The sequence below is a fragment of the Epinephelus moara genome, chromosome 6, assembly GCF_006386435.1.
Source record: "Epinephelus moara isolate mb chromosome 6, YSFRI_EMoa_1.0, whole genome shotgun sequence".
Classification (NCBI taxonomy): domain Eukaryota; kingdom Metazoa; phylum Chordata; class Actinopteri; order Perciformes; family Serranidae; genus Epinephelus; species Epinephelus moara.
The window spans coordinates 22,307,849-22,335,600 of NC_065511.1; the positions used below are offsets into that span (position 1 = coordinate 22,307,849).

The 27,752-nt window shown below is 39.7% G+C and overlaps 4 protein-coding genes across 9 annotated transcripts in view; 3 read left to right on the forward strand and 1 right to left on the reverse strand.

Moving 5' to 3' along the window:
- Nucleotides 1-3,107, reverse strand: part of fhod3b (formin homology 2 domain containing 3b) — a 110,112-nt gene extending 107,005 nt beyond the window's left edge. For all 3 annotated transcript variants that reach the window (XM_050047919.1, XM_050047918.1, XM_050047917.1), the window contains exon 1: nucleotides 2,559-3,107. In XM_050047919.1, coding sequence (XP_049903876.1) covers nucleotides 2,559-2,723 — 165 coding nt within the window. In that variant the 5' untranslated portion in view covers nucleotides 2,724-3,107. The remainder of the gene's footprint in view (nucleotides 1-2,558) is intronic.
- Nucleotides 3,108-5,242: 2,135 nt separating this feature from the next.
- On the forward strand, nucleotides 5,243-12,046 carry slc6a19b (solute carrier family 6 member 19b). The gene is made up of 12 exons (XM_050047920.1): nucleotides 5,243-5,490; nucleotides 6,315-6,455; nucleotides 7,461-7,598; nucleotides 7,699-7,880; nucleotides 7,963-8,073; nucleotides 8,284-8,396; nucleotides 9,245-9,373; nucleotides 9,479-9,635; nucleotides 9,785-9,989; nucleotides 10,069-10,228; nucleotides 10,334-10,496; nucleotides 10,612-12,046. The coding sequence occupies exons 1-12, from the start codon at nucleotides 5,292-5,294 to the stop codon at nucleotides 10,816-10,818; spliced, it is 1,905 nt and encodes a 634-aa protein (XP_049903877.1). The 5' UTR covers nucleotides 5,243-5,291; the 3' UTR covers nucleotides 10,819-12,046.
- A 668-nt stretch (nucleotides 12,047-12,714) lies between these two features.
- On the forward strand, nucleotides 12,715-18,826 carry LOC126391737 (sodium-dependent neutral amino acid transporter B(0)AT3-like). Its single transcript, XM_050046655.1, has 12 exons — nucleotides 12,715-12,886; nucleotides 14,225-14,365; nucleotides 14,531-14,668; nucleotides 14,781-14,962; nucleotides 16,239-16,349; nucleotides 16,439-16,551; nucleotides 16,642-16,770; nucleotides 17,100-17,256; nucleotides 17,348-17,552; nucleotides 18,118-18,277; nucleotides 18,363-18,525; nucleotides 18,632-18,826. The coding sequence occupies exons 1-12, from the start codon at nucleotides 12,715-12,717 to the stop codon at nucleotides 18,824-18,826; spliced, it is 1,866 nt and encodes a 621-aa protein (XP_049902612.1).
- Nucleotides 18,827-19,856: 1,030 nt separating this feature from the next.
- Nucleotides 19,857-26,486, forward strand: si:ch211-254p10.2 (solute carrier family 40 member 1). 4 transcript variants are annotated; one of them, XM_050047921.1, is made up of 9 exons: nucleotides 19,857-19,993; nucleotides 20,479-20,731; nucleotides 20,831-20,898; nucleotides 21,056-21,215; nucleotides 21,516-21,631; nucleotides 21,847-21,973; nucleotides 22,158-22,412; nucleotides 23,630-24,307; nucleotides 24,895-26,486. In XM_050047921.1, the coding sequence occupies exons 2-9, from the start codon at nucleotides 20,629-20,631 to the stop codon at nucleotides 25,152-25,154; spliced, it is 1,767 nt and encodes a 588-aa protein (XP_049903878.1). In that variant the 5' UTR covers nucleotides 19,857-19,993; nucleotides 20,479-20,628; the 3' UTR covers nucleotides 25,155-26,486. The 4 variants fall into 4 exon arrangements, with proteins under 4 accessions (XP_049903878.1, XP_049903880.1, XP_049903879.1 ...); XM_050047922.1 differs by having other exon boundaries at nucleotides 19,863-19,993; nucleotides 20,626-20,731; XM_050047923.1 differs by lacking the exon at nucleotides 20,831-20,898.
- Nucleotides 26,487-27,752: the final 1,266 nt, after the last annotated feature.

The following is a 27,752-nucleotide window of genomic DNA, read 5'->3' on the forward strand; positions in this document are numbered from 1 at the left end:
TTGACAGAGAAGAAAGGATGTGAAGGACTATTGATCTATTGATTTACGATGACATTACCAGCAGATCTGGAAAAACTCCAAAAATTTTGAATAGCATGCCCCCTTTCTCACCTGACAAGGACAATGCATTATTCATGACAAAATAAAAAGGCTGAGTCAGGTAATGGCTGGTCATACTTTCCATCCACAGACACAACAGAAAAGATTGTTTACAGATGAGATGCTACATCTATACATGGTATGAATGAAGCAGCACTGCTACTACAATAACAGAATAGATTACATATTGCATTATACCTGTAACACATGGTGGCATGGCATTTTCCAAAAGGCTACAGGGTGAAAAACTGACTTGTGTGCGCCTGTTGTCCTGACAAAGCGGTTGTTGCTACACAACAATTCTCGTTGCTATAAAATACAGTCCTTGGTCATAATGGCTTTTGATGTTTAAACCTCACAAACGGTTACTTGTAATTGATGTTTGACTTTGTACAGCAGCGTAGCCAAGGTGCCATCCTCATGTACAAACCAGTCCAACACACATGTATAAACACCAACCGCACACACACGAACAGATCACCCCTCTTGAGACTGCAGACTGAAACTGACAGGAACAGCCCAGAGACAGCATATGCTAGCTGTTTTGACTCCCTCGGCACCATGTGTTAGCAGCGTGCTATTTATACCAGATTGACCTGCACCATAGAGACGGAGCTCAAAGACAACAGATTTGCTGTCGAAGGCCTTTACAGGGTCACGCCAAAGTCATTTCTTCAAACTTCTGAGGGCATGCATCAGAGTTTGCACTGCTCAATGTGGCAACATGCTCTTGTCATCCACCTGACTGTTGTTGTTTATGAAAAGCACAAGGGCTGCTCCTTCAAGTTACTGCTAACCACGAATGCCCATGTGACCAAATCTCATTAACCAGGCGCTGCCGAGCCTACCGCTGGTACTCCCTCTCTGTCGACTTTGTGGTCCAGCTGGCCTACTGCTAAACTGAGACCAGTCGACTGTGCAAAGTACATCAGCTCTTTGTTTGTGTTTTTAATTCTGCCCGCTTCCCTCTCCTCTCTCAAACAGTGGAAAGCGTTCCCATCCCATCCTGCTGGTCAGACTGAGTGGGCTGCAGAATGAGAGCCAGGCTTGTGGTGATCCACAGCATCCTGAGGCTTCCGTGACTTATCTTACCAGCTCTGCTCAAACAAGATGGAGTACCACTGATCTGACAGAATGAAGAAAGACCCTAATTAACTCTGTATTTACGCAACTTCCCAACCAGACTAAGATGAATACTCAATAAAACACTCGACCTCAGATGCTATGGCCCCTTGGTTTTGTTTAAATTTGAAGGTCAGTAGATGAGGCCTTTATGGTGCATACAGTCTAATCAGATAGCAGAAACTGGAATTTCCAAAGAGAAATTCAGGTTTACACTATTTCTCACTGACTTTCTTTAGTAAACTTAAACAGGGCAATTTACACCATACCAAAGAGGAACATTCGGCTATTTTGAGCTGCTTAAAACTGGCTGTGCAATTGTGGATTTTGGAAAGGCCAACTTTTGCAACCAAAACAATGTGTACCGTTTCACCTCCTCAGACGGTTAGGACTAAATGAAGACCGACGTGAGCCAGCTGACCAAACAAAACAATGTGGAGGTACAGCAAAATACATTCTGCTTTGGACAAAGGATATAATAGAAGATGCCAAAAATGTAAAATGTCAAAAAAACAAAAGTGTGTTGTGTGGGATACACATGGATTTAGAAGTTGTGTCAGATGGTTGCAAATTCAAATCCCCAGATCTAGGACAAACCGGGTAGGGAATTACCCTCTTCCATCCCTCATCAACTGACCAACTGGGCATTTGACCCCCCCTACTCGAATTGGGGCTGTGTAGTGGCAATACCAGAAGTGGTTTTCTTCATTGACCTGCCCATTCATAGTACCACAAATGCAAAGTTGGCTCCTTATCCATGAAATACTTTTCTTTTAGCCCATAGATAAGGCAAGCAGAACCCCAATTGAAGGTTGAGGGAAGATTAAAAGTAAGCAATCATTATTAATAACCAGGGTATACCATCTTTGCATTATATGTTTCCTTCTTTGTTTCTTCTCTCTTACATAAAATTACTGTGACAAAACTTTTCTAAATTTTGAAAGATTTCCCCAAGTCTAGCTAATGGATAGTAAGAAAAGCAGGTCAAACTGAGGGGATTAGTGTTGTGGTAAACATTAACAGATGCCTGTCCCTCAGCCAAATAATGGGTGTCTACATCACTCCAACATCACCCAAAGCCACCAAATACTTTATAATATCATATCACAGGCCTTTCTTATTGACACTGTGCCTGAAATAACTGTTTTAATACATGCCCATGCTCCATCAGCATCCCATAATAGCAAGCTGTTCCAAGTCACAGGCTCAATCAATGGTCCATTAGGTTTGTTTGGTAGCAACCCAACCAATATGTTCAAGCTAATTATTAATTTAGCATTTTGTGGGTGTTAACTTTTCACTAAGCTCATTTAGACAGTCATGCAAAAACATCATACCTTCTGCGGAGCTTTCAGCAGCCTGTGGACTCCAGCAATCTGATTAATCAGAGGAATATCTTCCCTGAAGGTGTACAGAGGTGGTCTGGTGGGCTCGGGGAAATTGGTGCTGTTAAATGGATCAGTATCATCTAAGAACTGTACCCTGCATATAAACGTAGCCATGATGTATCCATGCAAAGCGATTTCAGATCATGAAAAAAGTGGATGCGACACCACAGCCTCTGACAGACAGGCAGCCCCCCGGGCAGCGTACCACCGGCAGGTCTTCTGCAGTAGCAAAATCCTGCACCCTCTGTTATCCTTGGACCTTCTCCATTCGCTTCACGCAGCGCAGAGGACTCGGGACAGTGGACCAACAGTCCAGAAGTAAAGATCCAGGGTACCTCGTTGAGAGATACGGTTAGTCAGTGCGGTGTGAAAATGAGCGGGGCGGCAGTATCCCTGGGCATTGCGGGCGTTAGAGGTGCTGAGGCAGACTGCGGACGGGACTGCTACACTTGGCGCCTGGTCTGTGAGAGCGATGGGAAGCGGCTCCCTCCTCAAGCATTAACTCTGCCAGGGGACACAGCAGCCAGACCTCAGCCGGCCGGCTCAGCTCATATTACAGGCGTAATGGCGGCCTCCAGTGGCCAAAATGAGAAGTACACAAAACGCACTGCACCGAATTTGGTAATGACTCTGGTGAATCATGCAATCAGTGTTGTTTACAGTTTTTTTTTTTTTTCTGATTGCTTAGGCACTATCTTTGAAACTGTAGGCTATTTTTGCACAACTCTCTAACCACAAAACACTACACCACACCAGCAAAACATTACACATCTCTTGCAAAAGCAAACATTGTACAACTCATTAAACTCTTTTAAATTGTGTATTTGCATCAATACAGTACACACAAACCATCATTTGATTAAGTACACGCAGCACCAAACAAGCACTGATGGTTTCGATGAAAAACACTTGTGGCTATTGCTTTTTCTGTGCACAGGGCATTGCAGTTTACAATACAGTTTCGCATACATGTAGTAAACACACATACACACAGGTACCCAAATGTGTAAATTATGGATGTTCCAAAGATAATATACTATCAATGCAGAAACAGTAAGGGTTTTGTTTTTGTTTTTCAAAATGTTATAACACACCTTGAACAATTAAAGCGCAGTAGAATAAAAAGCATTATGTCAGGAAAAAAAACACACACACAGAAAAATAAGGTAAATGTCCTCTTCTTTGTGGATCTGGCCGTAAGACTTCATCCACATCTCTTTGCCCAATAGGGGCTTTCATTGTTGTCCAAGCCAAATGTTTACCTGTGGCATGTTTATAGTGCTCAAGCTCTGTTTTGTAAGTAAACTCATGATCTAAAGGTGTTTTAACATATCAGTGTGAAAAGGCAATTGGCAAAATAGAGTTGCAGTTTTAAGAATAATGTTCCCTTTTTACCTATAAGAGTTATTACATTGCAAACTGAGTTTAAAGGTCCAGTGTGTAGAATTTAGGAGCATCTTTTGGCAGAAATGGTATATAATACTCACAGCTATGTTTTCATCAGTTTATAATCACTTGAAAATAACCTCAGAATGAGCTGTTTATATTACATACGGAGGGGGTCCTCTCCCATGGAGTCCGCCATGTTGTTTCAACAGTAACAGTCAAACCAAATACTGGCTCTACATAAGGACATTTGCGTTTTTTGCGTCGACCACCATAGTTCTCCCACATGTTTGGCACACAGAAGAAGTTTCCTTTCTGCAACCTCACCGCTAGATGCCACCAAATCCTACACACTAGACCTTTAAAGCAGAGAACATGTATTCAGTTTGGCACACCAGGTAAATGGATTGGCTGGTGTTAGTGGTTTCAGAGATAGTGCTTCAAGAATCATTGTTGGTGTTTATGCATTCAAAAAACTCTAAAACTAAACTGACATATTATACCTAGAAAGATGGTAGTATACAGCAAACAGACCTACCAATGACAGCTGAAAAATATGAGACAGATATAGTCTTGGTTAATAATAATAATAATAATGTAGTTGGAAACAGGCCATTTCTAAGTGTTCATTGGCCTAACTCCTCCTGTGAAGCATTCATGAACAGAAATTTGTTGACTGAAGTGTGTATTTCTATAAGCTTCTTTCATCTCCATGACCAATAAGTAACTCCATCTGCTGATGAAGGCCATGAGATCAGACTGACGGTTATGTGAGTAAAGAATGTTTTTGTCAATCATTTTCAAGGTCATGAACAAAGCTTCAGTATGTCTTCATTATTTGTGTGTGTTCGTATTTGCCATTAAAGCTATGTAATTATACTATACTGTGCTTTCAATCATTCACTAACTCTTGATACAACAGTTACTGATGCTTCATATGGGATGTTATGCTGTTGATCATAGAAAAACTACTTAGATGTGATACCAAGCCCTTACTGTATGACCAAAGACTCTTTAAGGTGTTAACATACAATAAATCCTTAAAAGAGCAGTGGTTTCTGTGCATTGACCCTTCTCATCAGATAACACACTAGTTAACTGTCATGCGTATTCTTGCTCAGCTTACGCTTCAAAGGTTGCACAGCTCGAGCTGATGCTCTCTGACGCCACAGCCTAGTCAATCTATTACAGAGGCCTAATACATATTTAGGATCTTGCAGTCTGAGCCACAATTAACATTCCGGCACTGCACAGTGCACTACTGTATCACTACAATACTACAGTGTTTGATATATCATGAAGCTAAAACTCCCCAACCCAGGCCTGGAGGACAGGATAATGTCCCATGAGCAGCTGGACAAGCTGGAAGAGGAAGAGGCTGGAGACAGACCGAAATGGGACAACAAGGCCCAGTACATGCTGACCTGTGTTGGGTTTTGTGTGGGACTTGGAAATGTCTGGCGGTTCCCCTACCTGTGTCAGAGTCATGGAGGAGGTAAGTGATGGTTTCATGGTTTATTGCACTTATTCCATATTTGACTATCTTACATAACACTGAGCATAAAATCATTTAAACTGCACTATATCCAATCCAGACCTACTAGAAGAGTACAGGAGCATTAGGTATACTCCCATACGCCAGTAATTATTTCATTTAGTTACAATTAATAGCTCTCCAAAATATTTGTCTGCCTACTACTGTAATTAAAAATGCATTTTAAATTGTTTGTAAAAGAAAAGAAAAAGAGAGGAATTTGGGTTTATTCCTGAAGCCAAAAGATGTTACAACCAGCATAAAAGGGGGAACCATTTTACGTTGTGCTTACACTGATAGATGCATCAGTCTTTGTAGTATTGGGTTCTTTTGGCTAGCTTTGGATTTTTTTCTTTGCTTATATTTGATTCTATTTTTATGAGCGCACTTTGTAATTCTAGTTTGTTTTTATATGTATCACAAGACCACTGATCCAGTAATGACTGTTTCCTTATAGCACCTGTAAAATAGCTGTGGAAGCAGCTTTAATCACATTTAGAAGTGTAGGCTCTAAAAGTACTGTTCTTGTACTGATCTGTTCAGATAAGACATTTTATACTGTCTTAGTCTCAAGAAATCCTTGTAAAGTACTTACAAGAAAGGCTTGGATGGCTTGTACTGTACATTGCATAATGAACCTTACTGCATTAACTGTTGGACTTTATCTCTGCGTGTGTTCATGTGCATCCTAAATGATTAACACCAAGATGTTGCAATTTATTGAATGACTGATGATTTATTGTCACCATGACACCATAAACAGTTCCCATGTTTTTTTCCTCCAGGTGCGTTTATGATACCATTTCTGATCCTGCTGGTTCTTGAAGGAATCCCACTTCTACATCTTGAGTTTGCCGTTGGTCAACGGTTAAGAAGAGGCAGTTTGGGAGTGTGGAAGACAATTCATCCCTATTTGACCGGCATTGGTGAGAAAGCATAAAGTTTGCTGCAACTAGTGGGGAAGTGCCTTCAAAGGACAGTTCACCCCCAAATCAAAAATATGTATTTATCCTCTCACCTATTGTGCTATTTATCAGTTTTGATTGTTTTGCTGTGAGTTGCCAAGTGTTGGAGATATTGGCTGTAGAGATGTTTGCCTTCCTCTGATACAATGAAACTAGATGGCACATGACTTGAGGTGCTATTAGTACCAAAAGAACATTTGAAAAACTCAACAGCAATGTCTTGACCCAGTTACTAAAGATAATCCACAAACCTTGTTGTGACCAGTTTCACACAGGAACTATGTCTGCGTTCCAAATCGCATCCTTTTTCTTTTTACTTTTAGTAGGTACTGCTGATGCCCATAATAAGTATGTATTGTTGATATGCACACAGTTAGGACATACTACTTCCTCATGATGTTACGCCCTGAGCTTAGATCCTCTCAATCATATATGGAGATAAAATATGGATAAAATACAGAGATAAAACAAAATGACATTCACTGAGCTCACAAGAGACAGAGGTCAACATTATAACTAAAACATTGTAGATTCTAACATATTATATTCACGATAGTAAAATTACATAGGCTCCCTGGTATTTTTGGCATACTGCATTTGACAAACTCTGTGGTTGAGTTTACATCTCATGCTGTTATGAGCATGAGCCTCTCATCCATGAGTAGATACATGCTTTCTTCTGTGTGGTGATGCAGTTGGCAGGTGTATATCAGTAGAGAGGAAATAGTTCCTACATGAAACTACTCACAACAAGGTCTTCGGATTATCTTGATTGACCAGGTCTAGTTCCATTACATTTGAGAGAGAGAGCAGACATCTCTTCAGATGATACCGCTAACATTCGGTAACTCACAGCAAAATAATCTAGATTGATAAATAGCACTACAGGTAAGAGGACGAAAGTGTGTTTTCAATTTTTGGGTGATCTATTCTCTTAAAAAAAACTTTTAAAACATTTATTGGCAGGTATTGCATCCATGTGTGTATCTCTGACGATCAGTCTCTACTACAACACAATCATCGCCTGGATTCTGTGGTACTTCTTCAACTCATTTCAAGAGCCTCTGCCTTGGAGTCATTGTCCCTTGAATGCCAATTTAACAGGTAGTGCTACAACTGGTACTGTACCTCTGCAGAATGAAAATGAAGTTAGAAACTCTTAATTTCAGCTTAGTGACACACGCTGTTGTTAAAAATCTGTCAGGCCCTGTCTCAGAGTGTGAGAGGAGCTCCCCTGTGGATTATTTCTGGTACAGGGAGACACTGAACACAACTCCAAACATTGAAGAAGATGGCGGTCTGCAGTGGTGGATACTATTGTCTCACATTTGTGCGTGGTCTCTGCTCTACATCTGCATCATCCGTGGTATTGAGACCACTGGCAAGGTACAGCATATTCCTTACAAAAATGAGAGAGAAGATTTTAACTCAGGTAACAGTAATTGTTAGAAAACTTTATTTTCCCAAGGCTGTGTATGTGACTTCGACCCTTCCCTACCTGGTGCTGACAATATTTCTGATCAGAGGGTTGACCCTGAAGGGCTCTTTGAATGGAGTTAAGTTTCTCTTCACGCCAGATGTAAGTTGCATTTTTTAAATTCACTTTGTCTTCACTTTGTACAAAAATCTGTTTGGGGCAGTCCACCAATTGTCCCCCACTACAGGATGTGTTGCTATTTTAGTCCTCAGAACAGACACCAGACATTTTAGCCTCATTAAAGGTACCATATTGCCCATGCCAAGCAATAACCAATCGATCCATAATTGCCTTCTTCACTAATTCCACCAGGTAACGGAGCTGGCAAAGCCAACAACATGGCTCGATGCGGGTGCTCAAGTTTTCTATTCCTTCTCTCTGGCTTTTGGTGGTCTTATTTCCTTCTCCAGCTACAACTCAGTACAGTAAGTTATTTTATTTTAAAGGAGCAGTGTGTAGGATTTAACGGCATCTAGCCGTTGATTGCAACCAGCTGAAACTTCTCCCATGCGCTAAGCGTGAATTCCCGATTAGGATTCTGGCAGTGTTCATTGTTCAGGAGGTTTTTACCCGGAGCCGAATTATCGGCAGAGGTCTCTTCTTCTCCAAAACAAATGGACCAGGTGGTTAAAAACTAGTAAAAACAATGAAGAAAGCAGTTTCACGTCACAAATCAGTGTTTCCCTGACCCTTTTCCGCTTGTAGCAGATGGGTCCCTTGCTCAGCACCTGCTGATGTGTACTCATCTTTTTTCTCTGATAACTTGAGATTCAGGGGTTCAGGTTTTTACTGGGAGCCAAACTATCCCCAGAGATTTCGTCTTCTCCAAAACAATCAGACCTGGGGATTTCGATTAGTTAAAACATAGAAGAAAGCAGTTTCAAGTTATAGATCAGTGTTTTTCTGATGCTGTTTAGCTTGTCGCAAAAGGGGCTGCTTACTATGATGGCCAACGCAAAAACACAAAAACACAAATAGCCCTATCCGGAGCAACTGTTTGGTTTGTCTGTTCTGGGCTATCACAGAAAGACCATTCCGTAGACAAGGACCCTATGTAGATATAAGCCATTCATTCTATGGTAATGAAAACACAACCATCCTTATTTTCAGGTGATTATACACTAAAGAAAACATACTTTTTATATAATATTCCATTGCTGCCAATATATCCCTTTAAATTCTACACGCTGGACCTTTAATATTTTCAGTCATTTAAAGTTACACTTAATTGCACTGTATTCTAAATAAAAATTCAACTGCATTTTCCCTTTAGTAACAACTGTGAACAGGATGCAGTGATCATCTCTATCATCAATGGTATGACCTCCGTCTATGCTGCAACTGTCATTTACACCATTATTGGCTTCAGAGCAACGGAAAGATACGACAACTGTCTCGCTGGGTACATTCGTCTTTTTTGTCAAATCACATATTTTAGCAGCTCATATATTTTTTCTCTTTAGCAATAAGTTCATTGTGTTTTAACCTTGCAATGTTTGGGTTTTAGAAACATCCTCACATTACTAAATACGTTTGAGCTTCCTGAGGGCTCCATCACTGAGAGCAACTATAATGAAGTTTTTCAACATCTTAATGAAACGCACACTGCAGTTATCCAAGAGCTGGATCTTCAGTCCTGCGTGCTAAATAAATTTCTCAGTGAGGTACGACTTATTATGCACCAGGAAATCATCTTCCTTGCTAGTGCAAAATTAACCAATGCTTATTTTTTCAGTGAATAATTAACCAGTGTTTATTGGTTAGTGATCCCTGCCATGCTTTGCTATAACATTGTGTTCCATTTGGGTCCTAGGGAGTTGAAGGAACTGGTTTAGCCTTCATTGTGTTCACTGAGGCTATCACCAAGATGCCCCTCTCACCGTTGTGGTCCGTCCTGTTCTTTATAATGCTCTTCTGTCTCGGCCTGTCATCTATGTTTGGTAACATTGAGGGAGTTGTAGTGCCACTGCAAGACCTGAAAGTTTTCCCTAAGACATGGCCAAAAGAGGCTATCACTGGTAACTTCCACATCTATTCTCTCATTTTACATTAATAAGGATTTCTAGTATATTACATTAACTCTTTGCTCTCCTCCAGGTATAACATGCATAGTCTGCTGTCTGGTGGGTCTGATATTTATCCAAGGATCAGGGAACTATTGGCTTTCACTCTTTGACACCTACGGAGGATCAATCCCTCTACTAGTTATTGCGTTCTGCGAGATGGTCTCAGTGGTGTACATATACGGGATAGACAGGTGATATTAATATATCTTTAAATGTATTCCTCTGTTCATGTCTTTTAAAATAATTTATCTGTTGATGCTATTCTTAATTCATTATGTGTGTCACTGTCCTCCTAGGTTCAACAATGATATTAAGTTTATGATTGGACACAAACCCAACATCTTCTGGCAGGCAACGTGGAGGGTCATCAGCCCGCTCATCATGCTTTTCATCTTGGTCTTTTACTTCATCACTAAAGTTTCTGAAAAGGTCTTTTACAAAACCTGGAATCCTGAATCGGTAAATATGAATTTATTTGGAGATTATCTCCCTAGAATTATGGATATTTATTTTTAAAAACCTAATGTTAAGTACCACTCAAAACTCAAAATATATTTTTTCTTTGCCTTTGCAGGATAATTTCCCTGTATTGGAGGAGAAGCCCTATCCGGCCTGGATTTATGTGATCATCTTCATATTGGCAGGGATACCCAGTGTTGCTGTGCCTATCGTTGCTCTCTGGAAATGTTTAATGGCAAAGAGGAGATGTTTATGTTCACATGTTGATACAATCTCTGACCAAGTTCAAATGAACAATGAGAGCAAAAAATCCCTCCCCTAATATTCTAGTAAAATCCCTATTTTTTCCCCTTTTTCAAGAACATCCAAGTGATTTGATTTCTATCATTTTATTAACACAAATTTTAAATAGGAGGCATAGCTTTCCTGAACAGAACTCCCTGTGTCCTCAGCCACCTGTGACAGCATGTTAAGCTTTCAAGTCTTATCTTTGTTCAGGTGACCAGATGAAAAGCTGTAAAATTCAAAGGACAGAGTTACATAACAATTTGCTTTGATCTTTTTTAGGGGAGTTGCAATTTACCAATATTGATGATAACCGTAATATTTAAAACAATGAAATACTACAGTAATATCATGTTAATAATACACGTATGATAGTATTGTGTAAATAGTCCGGCCCCTCCTTCTTTTTGTTCTTGCTTTGTTTCCCTCTCCTCTTCCCTACACTATTAATTTGAGTGTAATTCATATAACAAAAATGAGACAGATCATGCAAACAAACAAAGATAAACATGAATTTGACTAATAGCGTTAGCATTGTCTGTTTTTTCAAATTTTCTCAAATCGTGAACTGAATTCTTTTGGCCACGATAATTGTGTAGTGAAATCTGATATCATACCAGCCCTTGTAAAAAAGAGCTTACCATCCTAAAAACACCATAAAATATGGCCTCAAGCAATATCATGGAGTGAAGTTTGAATTTAATAATACTGTGGCTATCATCTGTTTGCTTTCAAGAATATGGTATGAACCATTAAGAACAATATCTGAAGTGAAATAATGGGGCCTTTGCAATGTGCATCATTATCTGTTCATTAAACTCTATTGCATGGAGACTCTGTGTCTGAATCTCTGCTGAGTAGATGGGCCCTAAGACAAAATCCCACACTAAGTTTCTAACTAATTTGCGTGGGACTTTGCTTACAGTATACATGTTTTCTAATCTGTCTAATTACTGCAAAGAAATTGACATAAGCCAAATAAAGTGAACAGAGGATCTTAGTATAAGCCCATTACAGATTTCTATCCCAGTGCCCCATCATGGGCTGATCTGTCAGTGGGGTTAAGTATGATTTAACAGTTATAATGACACTATAGATTAAACAATTAGAAACTATAGATTAAATAATTAGATTTTTTCAGACTGGGAGAAGGTGCTGCCCCAGAAGGAAGCTGACTCTGAGCCATGTACAGTAATGAAGGCATCTGTCCAGCTGGGGGTGCTATTGTAGCATTTTTGAGAAATGAATTAAAGGACTAAATCAGCTGCATATTGTTATTTTTACTCCCTTAGCTTCTCCATGTGTCTGTATTTTCTAAACATGTGTGTATTTTTGTACATGTGCTTTATGATGCTACTGTGTGTTGCCCAGTGAAGAACAGAGGATGTGACTTAATGTAGTCTGTATGAATAGATGATGCAGAGCAGAAATTCAGTAGATGGCATTTTGATAGTATTTTTCGTGACTGAGCCTGATATGATACTCCATACACACATGCTTTTTTTCTGGTGTAAGTGATGTTTGGTGATTACCGCTGACTAAAACATCTCAGACTGTGTACAAATAACAGTAATGTAAGCTGGATCACATAATGAATTAAAAATGCATGTGTACAATCACAGTTTTATTCCCCGGGTTCCTTATTCATGCTGCTTTGTATTACAATCAACCGTTATCGCCTCTGTTCTCAACATCATATCATGCCGCTTTACACAAGGGCTTTTTATTAAACAAACAAACCACATTGTTCCCACAGTCATAAGAGCCAACAAGAAAAATAAGGCTGATAAAGCAAATGTCGCCCCTTCGTCTCCTGATACAAAAAGGTAACAAGTCACCAGGTCCTCTCTTTCTCTTTAGACAGAGCGGACAAGTCAGGCAAAAAAATAATTGCCTCATAAAATACTGAAATAGGGAAAAGGACCAACAAGTGATGGAGATAGCAGGAGGGAGTGCAGAGCAGAAGCAAGATGATGGACCTAAAGAAATCACCGAAAGACCAAAATGGGACAACAAAGTTCAATATTTGCTAACCTGCATAGGTTTTGCTGTGGGACTTGGTAATGTGTGGAGATTTCCATATTTGTGTCAAATCTATGGTGGAGGTAAGAGCATTGCATTTACCTTTGTAATGTTAATACAAAAAATAAAGCTGGACATACTGAGCAGTTCGTTTTCTGTGACAAGAAACATTTTGCATTCAGTAATCCAAACGCGCTCTACAAAATGAGAAACTGTTTAAACTGCTCTGTCATTAAAAAACGGAATTATTTCTTTATTCAATCATTTTCATTCCCTCAAGTTATAAAAACACCTAAAAAGATTTCTTGGAAATGATTTGTGTAAATTATAACCTTCCTCTCCATGATAATTGTTTTTTTAATGTGTTCCCACTATACAATCAGACGCACATATAAAAATACAATACAGACAATAGTTCTACTGCAAAATAGCACAATAGCAAAACAGTTACACCTTGTTTTATATATTAGAATTTAGAGTTTTCACTTTAGCTTTAATATAAACATGACTATCTTACTCTCTATATTATGTGTGGCGTGACTGAGACATGGTTGCAGATGTGATGCAGATATGATTTTCATGCCATAATTATCTTGCTTTTTCCAGCACACAAGTGATGTTTCTGACTGATGACTCAGAAACAATATGACTTGGATTATACAACTTTTCAAGACAAACTTGCTAATCATATTGATTAATAGCATATTTCCAATTACTTCTTATTGTGCACACCTGCAATGTACTGTTAATTAAATATAATGCTAAAAAGGACTAAAATTTAAACATATACTTTAAAAACTTGTCATGGAACTGACAACATGTCTTTAATCAGTGAATTTGTTTCTTGTTTTTGCTTTTTCTCCCTCCAGATAATTTCAGTCTGCATGTTTATTTTTCCACTGATGGTTAATCTAGAAACATGTCAGACCAGAGAGATTATAATATGTTTCTTGGCTCTCACCAATGATTCAGGGAGCGATAGAACTTCAGTGATTATGTGACTTCAGCACATTTGTTTCCTTTTCTTCATACTTGTGATTAATTTACAACAATTCCGACTATACAAACTTGTGCTTTAGTAACTGGTTAAAAAATGGGACTAAATGTTTTCACTACTCCACAGTGGTGTGCAAAATATCCTGTAATACAGTCAAGTGACGAGAAAACGGTTACACAATTGTACGTCTATACGGTATTAAGATCTATTCCCGGCATGAGTAAATGTGATAAAGGTCTGCTCGTTGATTATAAAATGTCCAGTAATCAGAAACTAAATGACCTTCAACCATAAAGGCATTGCCAATGTTTATTTTAAGGGTAAGGCCAATTGCTCATTGAAATTCTCATGTATATGGTTTAATTGTCAGTTATCACAATAACTTTGGCCTTAATTATCACTTATAAATCTGCTTTATTTCAAGGGGCGTTTCTGATTCCTTACTGCATTGCCTTGGTGTTTGAGGGACTTCCTCTACTACACATGGAACTGGCCATTGGACAGCGGCTCCGCATGGGCAGTGTTGGCGTGTGGAACTCAATCTCCCCTTATCTAGGAGGGTTAGGTGAGAAGGTTTGATATCTATGAACTTTACTCAGGAAAGTAAGATCAAAAAAAGGGGGGTGTACTTTACAACATAGAGCTGTGTAAAACATCTGCATGATTACTTCACGTCACTGCTATTGATAATATAGATTTCTTAGTGAATGTTGTTATTGTGTATACACAGGTGTGGCTTCCTTGGCAGTATCCTTCCTAGTTGGTCTGTTCTACAACATGATCTTGGCCTGGATCCTCTGGTACTTCTTCCACTCCTTTCAAAGTCCACTTCCCTGGAGGGACTGCCCATTAAACTTGAATCATACTGGTGATTTTACATCATTATAATATAAATTAACAATACATGTTGAATAATAACCAAAGTCAAAGACAGACGGTCCCATAAATTAATCATTACATGAATTATGTCTTTGATACAGGCTATATAAGTGAATGTGAAAAGAGCTCACCAGTGAACTATTTTTGGTATCGTGAGACACTGAACATCACACCCAACATTGAGACCAGTGGGTCCCTACAGTGGTGGCTTGTGCTGTGTCTTGCATCTGCCTGGTGCCTCGTGTACATCTGCTTCATTCGTGGAATTGAGACTATTGGAAAGGTAATTCACTCGCCTGATGTAATGATAAAACAGATTTTATTGCTTTATCTATTTTTATGCCGTCTGGCCCAGACACCAGCAATGAATGGCAAAATGTTGTAACCATTACAGTAACACTGGCTTTCCTCATACTTATTCACAAGAGCAAAGGCACATGAATATAAAATAAGGCTGTGCAACTAGAGTACAGCTGCCTCACCAGCTTTAGTCATGTAAGGCTGGAAGAGAGAAGTGCACTCCACTGCAGATCCCTCCGACTTGCCCAAATCAAATTCTGGTCTCAGCTTTCATCACTGGCAGAAATTCCCCACTCATACAAGTCACAAATCTAAATTTAACAGCTAGAAAAACCTGCTGTCTCCAGAACAGCAGAATGTCAATAACAGGGTCCAAAATCAACTTCTTGGTATATCTGCCAATGGCTGGTAAAGTGAAAAAGATTCACCGGCCCAAATATTTTTCAACTGGACATATATCTGTATAAAAATGCTGCAGCTCATTGTATTGGTCTTGCTGTCGTAAAAAAAAAAAAACTAATCTCTCCTCATCCGCTTATCTGTGAGGCACCATTTCTTTGCAAAGTTTGTATTAACCGTACTGCCACCATGCTCTTCATTCCTCCTTTTAAATTGATCTGCTCTGGCAATGTGCCACATATTTGCAGAATCTCTCGGTTCACACAGAATTCTCCTCTGTGGTACCCAACCAGTACCAGGGGTAAACTAGATAAAGTAAGCATTACCATAGCAACAGTGGACAGCAAGGGTCAATTAAAGCATTGCGATACAATTATTAGTCATGCATTGCACCTAATGCAAAAGCAAAATGCGTTCAATCAACTATTGTGATATAACGATGACGTAGTGAAGCAGGCTTATTTCAACACCCCTCCAATGATGGCTGACCTCATTTATTTTGTTCGCCTGTGTAGATTTTTAATTTTGCAAGTGGCAGGCACTAATCTTTGAACCCAGGACAATAACTTCAGCAAAAGCAAGCTCACCAATGATGATGTTTCACAAGTAAGCATCCTGGTAGAGGTTGCATCAAAGGTGATAACAGTGATGGATGGAAGATTGTTGTTTATTATCTTAACATGTGACAGTAACAAGGGCTCAAAAATTTAACTTTTGAGGCTTTGAACAACACCATTACAAAACCACCAGCATATTACAGTTACAGTTACATGGGAGTGTTACAAAGGGTTTAAGACATCTCAAATTCTGCTTGATGTGAATATAAAATATCTTATCAGCATCAACACTCCTTCCAACAGGCTATTTACGTCACGGCCACCTTTCCGTATCTCGTTTTGACCATCTTCTTGGTGCGATCCTTGACTCTGTCTGGAGCAGCAGATGGCTTAGTATATCTCTTCACCCCAAATGTAAGCTTGTCATTTGTTTTAAAATACGACATAATTTCATGATTAAAATCTGATCTCAAACTAACAAACGTTAAATATGTTCATCACAGTGGGAAACCCTGAAAAACCCAAAGGTCTGGCTGGATGCTGCTACTCAGATCTTTTTCTCTTTGTCTTTGGCCTTTGGAGGACTTATTGCTTTTTCCAGTTACAATCCTCAGAAGTAAGAACTTTATGAACATGTTTTAATTCACAAGAATATAATGTACAAAATAAAAATTAATGAAACTGAAACAATGTTTTATCTTTGCAGGAATAACTGTGAGAGAGACGCCCTAATTGTTGGATTAGTGAACAGTTTTACATCATTATATGCATCGATTCCTATTTTTGCCATTCTTGGATTTAAAGCAAATGAAAACTACAATGATTGCCGAAATTGGTATGTACCATAAAGATAATTATGGTGTGTCATAGAACAGTATATTCAGCGTGATAATTATGCAGCATTATTATTAGATGTGCAACTGCCGATTATGTAATTACAAGTGGTCAGACCCCAAAGCAATGTGACTGCTGTGACCATACAACCACTCCAATATAAGTCAAAAGTCCCACTTTCAATACTGTAAGAGAAATTATTTATCTATTCAAAAAACCCACATTTTCTATTTTCTCAGTTAATTATCAGACATTCAGCCCGAGTTATAATTACTAGCAGTCATGCTTGTAATAGTAGTGTTAACTAATGTAATTTCTTGTTGATTTTAGGAACATACTAACACTGACAAATTCATTCAACATCGGGGATGAAAACATAACTCTTGAAAACTATGATGACTGGTTAAATTATCTCAACATGACCAATCCCTCAGAGGTCGAAAGCCTCAATCTAAAGACCTGCAACCTGCAGACTTTCCTGGACCAGGTACAGTACATCTGATACTATTAAACACTTTTCTCCATTAAGTTTTATGTAGTGGTTGTGTATGAGATCACATATCACATCCTACCTGTAGAGTGCCTCTGGAACCGGACTGGCCTTCATTGTGTTCACTGAGGCGGTGATCAAAATGCCAGGCTCTCAGGTGTGGTCGGTGCTCTTCTTCATCATGCTCTTCAGCCTGGGCCTGTCCTCCATGTTTGGAAATCTAGAGGGGGTCCTTACTCCTCTGCTGGACCTGCACGTGATTCCATCCTGGATTCCTAAGGAAATTTTCACAGGTAAACGGAAAGATTTGATATGCTCATATGGTGTGTGCAATTGTGGCATTTGAGGCACAGAAAACACGACTTTGTATTTTAATACGATCTTACAAAAGCCCCTTACAAAGTAAGGTGCAAAATATCTATTACTTCCTATACATTACAGTGATTATGACATTTAAACAAAGTCATGTGTAAAAAAACTCATGCTGATTTAAAGTAAATGTGTCTTTTGGATACAATAGTTTTGATAGGCACTGTAATTTCAAGTCCTGTGTAAATTTATTTCCATTTGAAATTCTGTCTTCGTGTGTGAAACAAGTTGCGTCATGAGTATTCAAGGTGAAAATCCAAATAAAGTGTTAACGTGTGAAAAACATGAACATCTGCTGCAACATCTGCTATGTCAAAATGCATGTTCTTGCAGCATGCCAACATTCTTTTCTTTCAGATATACATGGTCTTTCAAATGACTTTTGCACAGGTAGACTGTCTAATGGTTTTCGCACCAATGAATCTAGCTCATTAATTACCATAGCATTAAACAAAATCAATTTCCTACTTTCCTTTTTTTCGATTAAAGGGTTAATATGCCTCACCTCCTTTACTGCGGCCCTCATCTTTACGCTGGGCTCTGGGAACTACTGGCTGGGGATTTTCAACAGCTACGTAGGATCCATGCCTCTGCTCATCATAGCCTTCTTTGAGATCATCAGTGTGGTATACATCTATGGAATAAACAGGTGACACTGTGATTCATGCCATCATTATACTTGCAACATAAAACATATTTGAATGATTTCACAAAGGGTTTCCATTTGCCCACAGGTTCAATGACGACATTGAATGGATGACAGGTCGGAGACCAAACATCTACTGGCAGGCCACCTGGCGCTTTATCAGTCCCTTCATGCTTCTTGTGGTTTTTTTGGCATACGTTGTAGTTGAGGCTGAAAAACGACCAACATACAATGCTTGGAACCCAGATTACGTAAGAAAGATTTTACGGTTGTTCTACAACATCGCTCTGTAGAATTTGTTAAATCTGGCACATGATGAAAAAAAACCATTGACTTTCCACTCCATTACCCCCACAGGTGCACTTCCCCCTCGCTGATGTGCAGCACTATCCTGAATGGGTTTATGCTATCTGCGTGCTCTTATCTGTCCTTCCTGTTGTGTCCATTCCTCTTGTGGCTCTCTACAAATTCATTGGCTTCCTGAAGAAGTACATCATGAACAGACACAACCAAAATCCATATGCAAATGAATTCTGTAATGGAGAATTGTAAAGGGAAGCTGCTTTATGTGATTGGTAGACTACAAGAAGTGAATGTGAAATATTTTGTAATTTAATAATCTGGATTTTCATACTGTTTTCTATCTTTTGTATAATGTGGTATTGCAGGATCCTAATTACATCAGTTACAGTGAATGACATGATCACTAGAACAACACATTGGCAGTAGCAGCTGTAATTTCAATTTGCTAAATTAAAACATTTTTTTCTTAATTTACACAAGTGTATTTATATTGGTGAAGGAAATGCAAACACCGTCCACCAGATCAAATCGATGCCGGACAATATCCCTCAGAAATATAATAACAACAGAATACTAAAGGCTGGAACTGAGTATCAGGTTTGTGTTAATATTTGATTAAAGGAAGACAGCAGTTAATTTCCTGTGTTGATGTTTTGAATGGAAACAAAGGGAGAGTGATGGATAACCTTTCTGAATGGTTTGGGATAAGCACAATATTAATTCTCAAAAAATAAAAAAAATTAAATTCCCAATGATATTGGGTGCAAATGTGTACAAGCAACGCCACATTAGCTGTAGCAATGTTGTGTGTGTATGTTCTGTTAACATCGTCATCGTCGTCATTTTATTTATATTATGCATAATCTTGTAAATCCCAGTCTAATTTGTCTGGAGAACAGTTTTTGTTTTGTGACATAATATAGTTATCTGCTTTCCACCCCCTGTCACCTGCAACTGTGAAGAGTGATGTAGTGTTGCACGATGTGTCCTTTATGTAACTTTTTTTTTGCATGTCAACAGTGCGTGTGGGTGTATGAGAGCAGTAGGACTGTGCTTGTGTGCGTGAGGGTGAGGGTGCATGCATGTGCTCACTGACCATGCGCATGTGTGTATTTTAGAGCCATACGAGTTACACAGTTGTCCTTTTTTGTGGTGTGGGTGGACAGTGATATTGTCCCCCCGGCGTCACGTGCTTTGGAATATGCTGGCTGCCTTTGTTGTCCCTCTGCCTGTTCTGCTTTTCTGGCACTTTCATACAATGGTGCACTTGAACACTGTGATGTTATTAAGCCTTTCAAACTACTACAGCTTGAATTCCAGCTCTCAGGAAAGACTAGCATCCCAATGTAGGATACATGGCACAAGATACATCGTTGAGGAACAACAGCAAGGATTGAGTCTAACATCAGAACAAAGGTGATGTTTGAGCCTGCAGTGACGTTTGGGTGTTTTAATAATTGCTGGATAAAGACTGCACATATAGAGCTATGCAAGATGTCATGCTAATGCTTTCGCAATGTCTTATAGCTTGACATGCTTTCTACTTTTTTCTTTTTCTGATTAACGACTTGACTTATTGACCAGTGGTAGTCATTATCTATGCCTCTTGTATATTTGAAAAACAATTTTAAGTGAGTGATGTGAAGGAAATCAGACGTACTTAATGATAATAACAGTGTTGCAAACCCGCCTAAGAGGTTACGACAGTTTACTGAGTTCAAAAGGACATGCTGTTCTGACTTTTGTTGCATGAAATTGCTTGCTAGGAAAAGTAAATTGCGTATTTAATAAGTGACTAAAATATCGCCACCTTTTGATTTTTATGTTCTGTTTATTGAAATGCTTTCTAGTATGCTAATGAGTAAATAACCAATGATCTTATAATTGGCCTGGTCTTGTAGTCATCAACAACAAAGTGACCTTGATGTCCCTCAAAGCCTCCAAGTGATGCTGTAACCTACAGTAATGAAACACTGTACTATCAACAACAACAATGGGACAAGAGTGCGACAAGTTCAACAGCTTTCTGACCTATGATCCTACACTAGGCAATGTCCCAGCGAGCAGATGCCCCCCAGTGTGGCGGGGTTGTGGTTGAGTTTGAGTCTGACGACATCAGGGATGCGAGAGCTCACAGAGCTAGAAGTATACCAGGTGAACTCAGCTTTAAATCCAACTTGAATTTGTGCAAATTTGTGTGTTTGTAGGTTATATAATGTGTGCTTATTCAATTTCCATGCATTTCCTTGTAAGGCTCAGCTCTTATCTACCTCAAGGGTCCCAAGTTTCTCATCTATGTCAGTGGAGCATTGTCAATGTGGGTAAGAATCATTTCCTGAAGAGACAGATTCCTGGAGAAATAGATAAGACATCCAAATTTAAATAGTGCAAGGTAGTCTATCCACTGAAAACTGTATGACAGCATACAGGCAGCACTTTGCAAAACATAACGATGCCCTTTCATGTTGTGTTAAACAGGGCGACCGCATGTGGCACTTTGCAATTTCTGTGTTCCTGATTGAGCTGTATGGCCGTAACCTGCTGTTGACTGCGGTGTTTGGGTTGGTAGTGGCTGGGTCAGTGCTCCTGCTAGGGGCTTTGATTGGAGACTGGGTTGATCGCAATCCCAGGAATAAAGGTACGCAATAATTTCACACCCATTTGAAAATTTAAGCATGCAGTATATCATAGAACAGAGATACAGATCAGTGGATCCTAATCTTGGGCCCAGATCTCTGCTGGTTTCCTATCTCGCCGGGTGGTAAATTACATTCACCCGATGTCTCAAGTGTAAATCAGTGTCTGATTTGATAGCGAGACTCGATACCAGCAGGTCTTCAGGCACAAGGCTCACATCTGTCAAGACTAGCATTCAGTTTCTACAGAACATATCATCTATGCTAAGACTCTGAAACTGTTTTTTCGTCCTCTCTTTTAGTTGCACATGCATCTCTTTTCATTCAGAACATCTCAGTGACAATATGTAGCATTGTGCTCATGTTGGTGTTCTCATATAAGCAAAGGATTGAACAGATCTGGGATGGATGGCTTACTGTGAGTAGACACATACACACCTACCTGACTAACAATTACATTTAATAACTTGATACCATGTTGATGTGCAAACAGAGTACTCACCATGATTATAACACAGGGGTGTTACTGCTGCTGTTGTTCCCTCTGTCCTATGTCTCTGTTGTCTCTGCTTCTGAGCTTGTGGCTACTCTGTGCTGTCATAGTAACATGTTGCATCGCAAAACTTACACAAGGTGGTTTGTTATACGGTGGTGATCGTCCTGGCAGATGTGGCAAACCTTGCAAGCACAGCACTGACCATTGCCATTCAGAGGGACTGGATTGTGGTTATCACAGGCTACAACCGGGGTCACCTAGCTGGTAAGGGAATTCATTCTCTGTTAATGCACATATTTGTTTGCATGCCACGTTTGTCACGCATCCCTGGTTGTACACGATATATACTTGAATACAGAGAATATCAGGTATTGGTCCGTTTTCTGCTCTTGCTGACAGTCCTCCAGTGGAAGCACATTGACCTCTGTGTCTTTGATCCTAACAAAAGGAATGAATGCAACCATGAGGCGGATAGATCAGGTGACTAACATCCTGGCCCCACTAGCAGTGGGACAGGTCATGACCCTGGCCTCCAATGTAGTTGGCTGTGGCTTCATCCTGGGCTGGAACCTTGTGTCTCTCATTGTGGAGTTCTTCTTCTTGTCACGAGTGTACCGCATCGTCCCTGCCCTTTCAGTCAAACCACCAGTGGTGGAGGAGGATCAGGTGTTTCTGCAGAGGATGGAGAGGAGACCGTCACAAGGTATGGACCATGCATTTTTTCTTGTTTTAGATTTATGACTTCCCCTGTTTCCCTGGACTTTAAAATGTTTTGAGATTTACTGAAAATGTACATAAAGGCTGTTGAGCATCATTGAGTCCTACACATGCAGAGTGACCTTGTAGATATAAGAAATAAAAATGAAGTATAACAGCAAGACTTCGAGCTGTACAGTAGGCTAAAACATGTCAACAATGTAGAGATGACATTCAGTATTTACTATTATACTGCAGGTATAATGCAGTGCTGGCAATGCTAGCTCAGTATAGTGTACCACAGTACACATTAAAATCACACAGCTTCTATTGCCACCTAAATCACAACTGCTCCTTTTTCAAAGGTTAGCAACAGGGCTAGAGATTACCTTTCTTGTCCACCTGCCACCGTGGTTGGTGGATTCCAAAATCTTCCAGCCCCTCAATAGATTACCATTGTTTTTTTTGACTGGTGAGTGAAGCAAATCTAGCAACCACTTCCTTATTCTACCAGCATTTGGCTGATGGCTGGTGCTAATTTCCAAGCTGGGCCAGCGAGAAAGTGCTAAAAGTTCAATCAACTCAAATTTGAACTTTGAAATTCGATTTAAATTTTGAAAAGAACTCTTCTATGGCAGGACTGAGCAGGACACATCATAAAGGACACTGATGGAGTGAGATTTGTGCCAAAAGATTTTCAAATGGCTAAAGGAAACAGTGGTTAAAAAACAACAACAAAAAAAACAGACCACTTCACACTAAACTTGGAACACTTGGAAATGTGTTAAAATAACACTACAAAATGAATACTACTTAATGTTTGACCTTTCCGTTCTCCAGATTGTGATAGGAAGTGTTTGCTGAATTATAAAATGTTGTGATTACCCTGGGGCCATTCTCAACAGGGGGGGCTTAATGAGTGCTGTAAATTCATTAATTCTCTACTATATAGTTGTGAACAGTCACATTAAAAGCACTAAAGGTATTATAGACTGAAAATGATCAAGCTCCAAAGCTTTACTGAAGTATATATTATTTGAACAAACAATCCTCAGTTAATGTAGAGCACTGTCCACATGTTCCACATTTGCAACTCATGTAGTGTAGATAGTCTGTACTTGACAGATGATGTGGATGTGATGGAGCAGAAAAGGTGCAGAATACCAAGTGGGCCTTTAAAACTGTTGAACAGAAGTGATGGATGACATTCCTTTTTCTCATCAGGGGAAGGTAATGTTGCACCACCTCAACCTCTGACCGAAGGTAACTGCAACACAAGCCTGCACCTCAAAGAAATCACCAACCTGCCGCTGTGTTTCCGGAGGTTTCGCTGGCTGGTGAGCACCTGCAAGGACGGCTGGAGAGCCTACTATCGCCAACCTGTCTTCCTGGCGGGAATGGGTCTGGCTTTCCTCTACACCACAGTGCTGGGCTTTGACTGCATCACCACTGGCTATGCCTACACCCAGGGCATAAGTGGCTCTCTCCTTAGTCTGCTGATGGGTGTATCAGCGATCACAGGGCTGATGGGCACTGTGATGTTCACCAGACTCAGGAAGACCTATGGTCTGGTTAACACAGGCATCATCTCAAGCTGCCTCCACCTTGGCTGCTTACTGCTGTGTGTGTGCTCTGTGTTTGCCCCTGGCAGCCCTATGGATCTTAGCTTGCTGATGCCCTACATTACCTCCAACTCCTCCACTGAGCTTGGGATGGCAAGCCAAAGGCAAAAACACACTTATCCACTGAGGGGAGGTGGCAATCAGCCACTGCTACCCGACCGCTCCTCCATCCACTGGACCAACAATACTGTGCTCTTTGACAACGTGCCCTCTGACACAGCGCCAGATTCTTACATCTCCATTATCCTTCTGTTCTTGGGGGTCATCACAGCACGCATTGGTGAGTAGGACAACCAAAAGTGACTGTTTTCAATGGACAACAAAACTTAAATTGAATCTATGTACAATATTATATGGGAAGACTGGCAAATGTAGAGCTTTGCCCATACATTGGTGTGGTGGATACTAACAGCCTATATTAGCTAATTATGACTATACTGCTATCTATGTTGGGCAATAAATAATTGCAGTACAAAAATGCCAAATAAATGTTTAAGGTAATTCATAAAGTGTCACTATTACAAATACTATTGACCACAGAGGACTGTCAAAAAACTATAAAGTGTCCCACTTGGTATATGTATTGGTGACAATTACAGCATTTCTTTTTGGGCATTTTAACCTTTTACTGATAATCAAAAGTAGTTTGCAATATCACTATATGGTATGCAGCATACCAACTGAGCCACCAGGATGCCACACAATTACAGGATTTAATAATCGGACTCTAGGGATCCTTATAAAAAATGTCTATGTCTGTAAAAGGATAAACAATTCAGTATAGGTAGGGCTCTAGTTGTTGTTGCTGTTGTGACTTTTGGCTAATAGCCAGTCAACTTTTAAACCCCAGTGACATCTGTGTTACAGGTCTCTGGTCCTTCGACCTGACGGTGACCCAGCTCCTTCAGGAGAACATCTGTGAGTCAGAGAGGGGTGTGGTAAATGGGGTGCAGAGCTCTATGAACTACCTGATGGATCTGCTTCACTTCATCATGGTGATCTCCGCTCCGCAGCCACAGCACTTTGGCATCCTGGTTATCATTTCTGTATTATTCATCACCACCGGGCACACTATGTACTTTCTGTACGCACACAAAGCCAAGAGAAAACACCGCCTCGACACATAAGGAGCAGACATGGCCCACACATCCAGGCATGGGATGCTTACCAGCACTGACTCCACTCTGCACCTGTGAAATGAATGTCTCCCTCCAGTTCCTTCAGCAATCGTATTGCAACACTCCACTCCCGACTTAGCCATTCATTTCAGCACAACACAGCCAAGTGCCTGTCCCACCTCGGTTGCTTTCTTCCTGCAGGGCCATGTGCCGTAGCAGCAAACAAGAACTCAGGTGAAATAGAGTGGGAGACACGCTCTCCCTTCGTGTACATAAGTTGAGGTGGCTACAATAACTGCAGCAATGGCACCTCCAGGGGAAATGTCCTAATCTAATGTACAACAGGACATGAAGGTAGGAGCTAAGGCACCAGACATGCCTTTGCAAACCCTGTAGGATTACTGCAAGACTTTCATCAAACAAGCCTGTTAACTTACATAGCTTTTTGGATGGGAGGGTGGATGGATGGAGAGCTTTTTCTAACCTTCACTCAGTAAAGAACTGGTGTTGTGAGGAAAACTTAACAGTGACACATGAAAATGCAAACAAGACGAGACGGTACTTCTACAAGTGGCATCGATGTTACTGATCCGTCCACTTGGAAATATTCCAGGATGTCCAAAAAGGAACATAAAGGGAACTTGATGTGAGATTGTTTTTAAAAATAAAGCAGAAAGGCAGCCCCCCTTTTAATGGACAGAAGTGAAAGGACAAAGTATTTCCTTCCCCTGGTTTGTTTCTCTGTGGATGAATCAAGCAAACATTTGCCTTTCTCTTATGCATGTAAACCTGGTTAATGGATTACAACAACAAAAAATTATCACATCACGTCATGTACTTTAGTCAAACTTTAATACAAACTATTTTATTCTAATTGCTTGTGTACTTAGATAAATAAAAATAGTTTCCAAACTTTCTTTCCTTCCCATATAAAGAGTGATATTAATAGTTTTATAGAAATCCAAAAGGAAAGCAATCTTCATTTTGTGCCATGTTTGAAATCAGTGATAGCTATATGTTAATGGCAAATGTTGCTATTTGCAGTTTTGTATTAGACTTTGCTTCATTCTTTTGTAGTTCTGACGAACTAAACATTACCTTACCTCAACTAAGAAGAAGCCCACTGTTGGGAATAAGACGTGGGAATTACTCTCAGCTACTGTATGTTTTCATATCTCCTTCATGTACAGTGGAAATAACATCAAAGTTTAACCTTCTGTCACACAACCAGCAACACATCTCAATATATTTGTATAATTTCCCTGTGAACTCTCCGTATTGTATGTTGTCCTTATTTTTCAGACTGATAATTATGATAATAATAAAGATGACTGAAGATGATCTTTGGCCTCAAGTTTTCTGATCAGAATAATCAACAAATATATGTGATGTGATATAGAATAAAATGCTGCAAGTTGCACAAGATGAGTTTCGACTAGGTCATCTAAACTCTCTACACTGCAAAATTTCATTTATGACATTGTGAATCCATTTGGCTCCATTCACAGCCTGACACTTAGATAAAGCCACCAATTCAACCTTCACAAGTTAATGGTAGCACTGGAATCATTCCAATAAAACAGACAGCCACATGGTTTCATACTCTGCATATTTCATATATACATTTACAGAATCCTTAACTCTCAGGGAGTTATAAGAGATTTGCTGACAACTTCCTTTAAAAGTCCCTGAACTTGCAGTCCGAAGAGAGCTTATGCAACCTGAGATATAGTACCACAGATTTTAATTCATTACCAATCAAAATTGAGCTGTAGCACCCACAAAGCTGTAAAGGTTGTTGGCAGAAATACCCTCAGTGTAAAGGGGAGACTGTAAGAAGAGGAACACTGCAAGGAGAAAATATAAAACACATGATAAATGTTGAGGACATAAACGTGTCATATCCAGGGTACATAGACATAATGCAAATGTAATGGCTTTTTGAGGCCAGTAGAGGTCAATGTCACATTAAATGGTCATCATAATGTCAGTATGAGTATGCCTGAGTTAACACTCAGATTTTTAATAGATTATCAGTACCATCCAAGAGTGATTATGATACTGATAGCTATCATCCAGAGGAAGACATACACAAACACAAGAGGGAAAGCATCCAAAACTGAAGGACATGGAAATCCAGTTTGCTCTTCAGATATTCTCATCATCATGATGTGAGCTCATCTTAATTGAATTTTCAGTATCCAGATGCACCAGTAGCATTGAAGATAAATAACAAACATGAGTATGCACAGTAAGGCAGGAAGTGATTGGTAACTGCAATGTTTGCTGCCAAACCAAAAGGAGTTCCAAGATACTGTTAAACCACAAGTACTGAATAGTGTCGGCAGCACTTTACAGCTGAGTTTGTATAGTTAATGGAGGACTCTCAAATTTGAATGTCTTATTTTCATTCCATCATGATGATACTGACCCTCTGCCACCATTCTAAATCCATATCCTATTGCAGCTCTAATTTTAAACACTAAATTAAGGTTATAATGCTTCCATGCAGTCACTGGCAGTGTGGAGTTACCTTGATAATGAACAGAAGCCATGAGTAGGCTGGTAAAGGCAACTTGCCAAGAAGAACTGTTGTTGGAGTGGGAG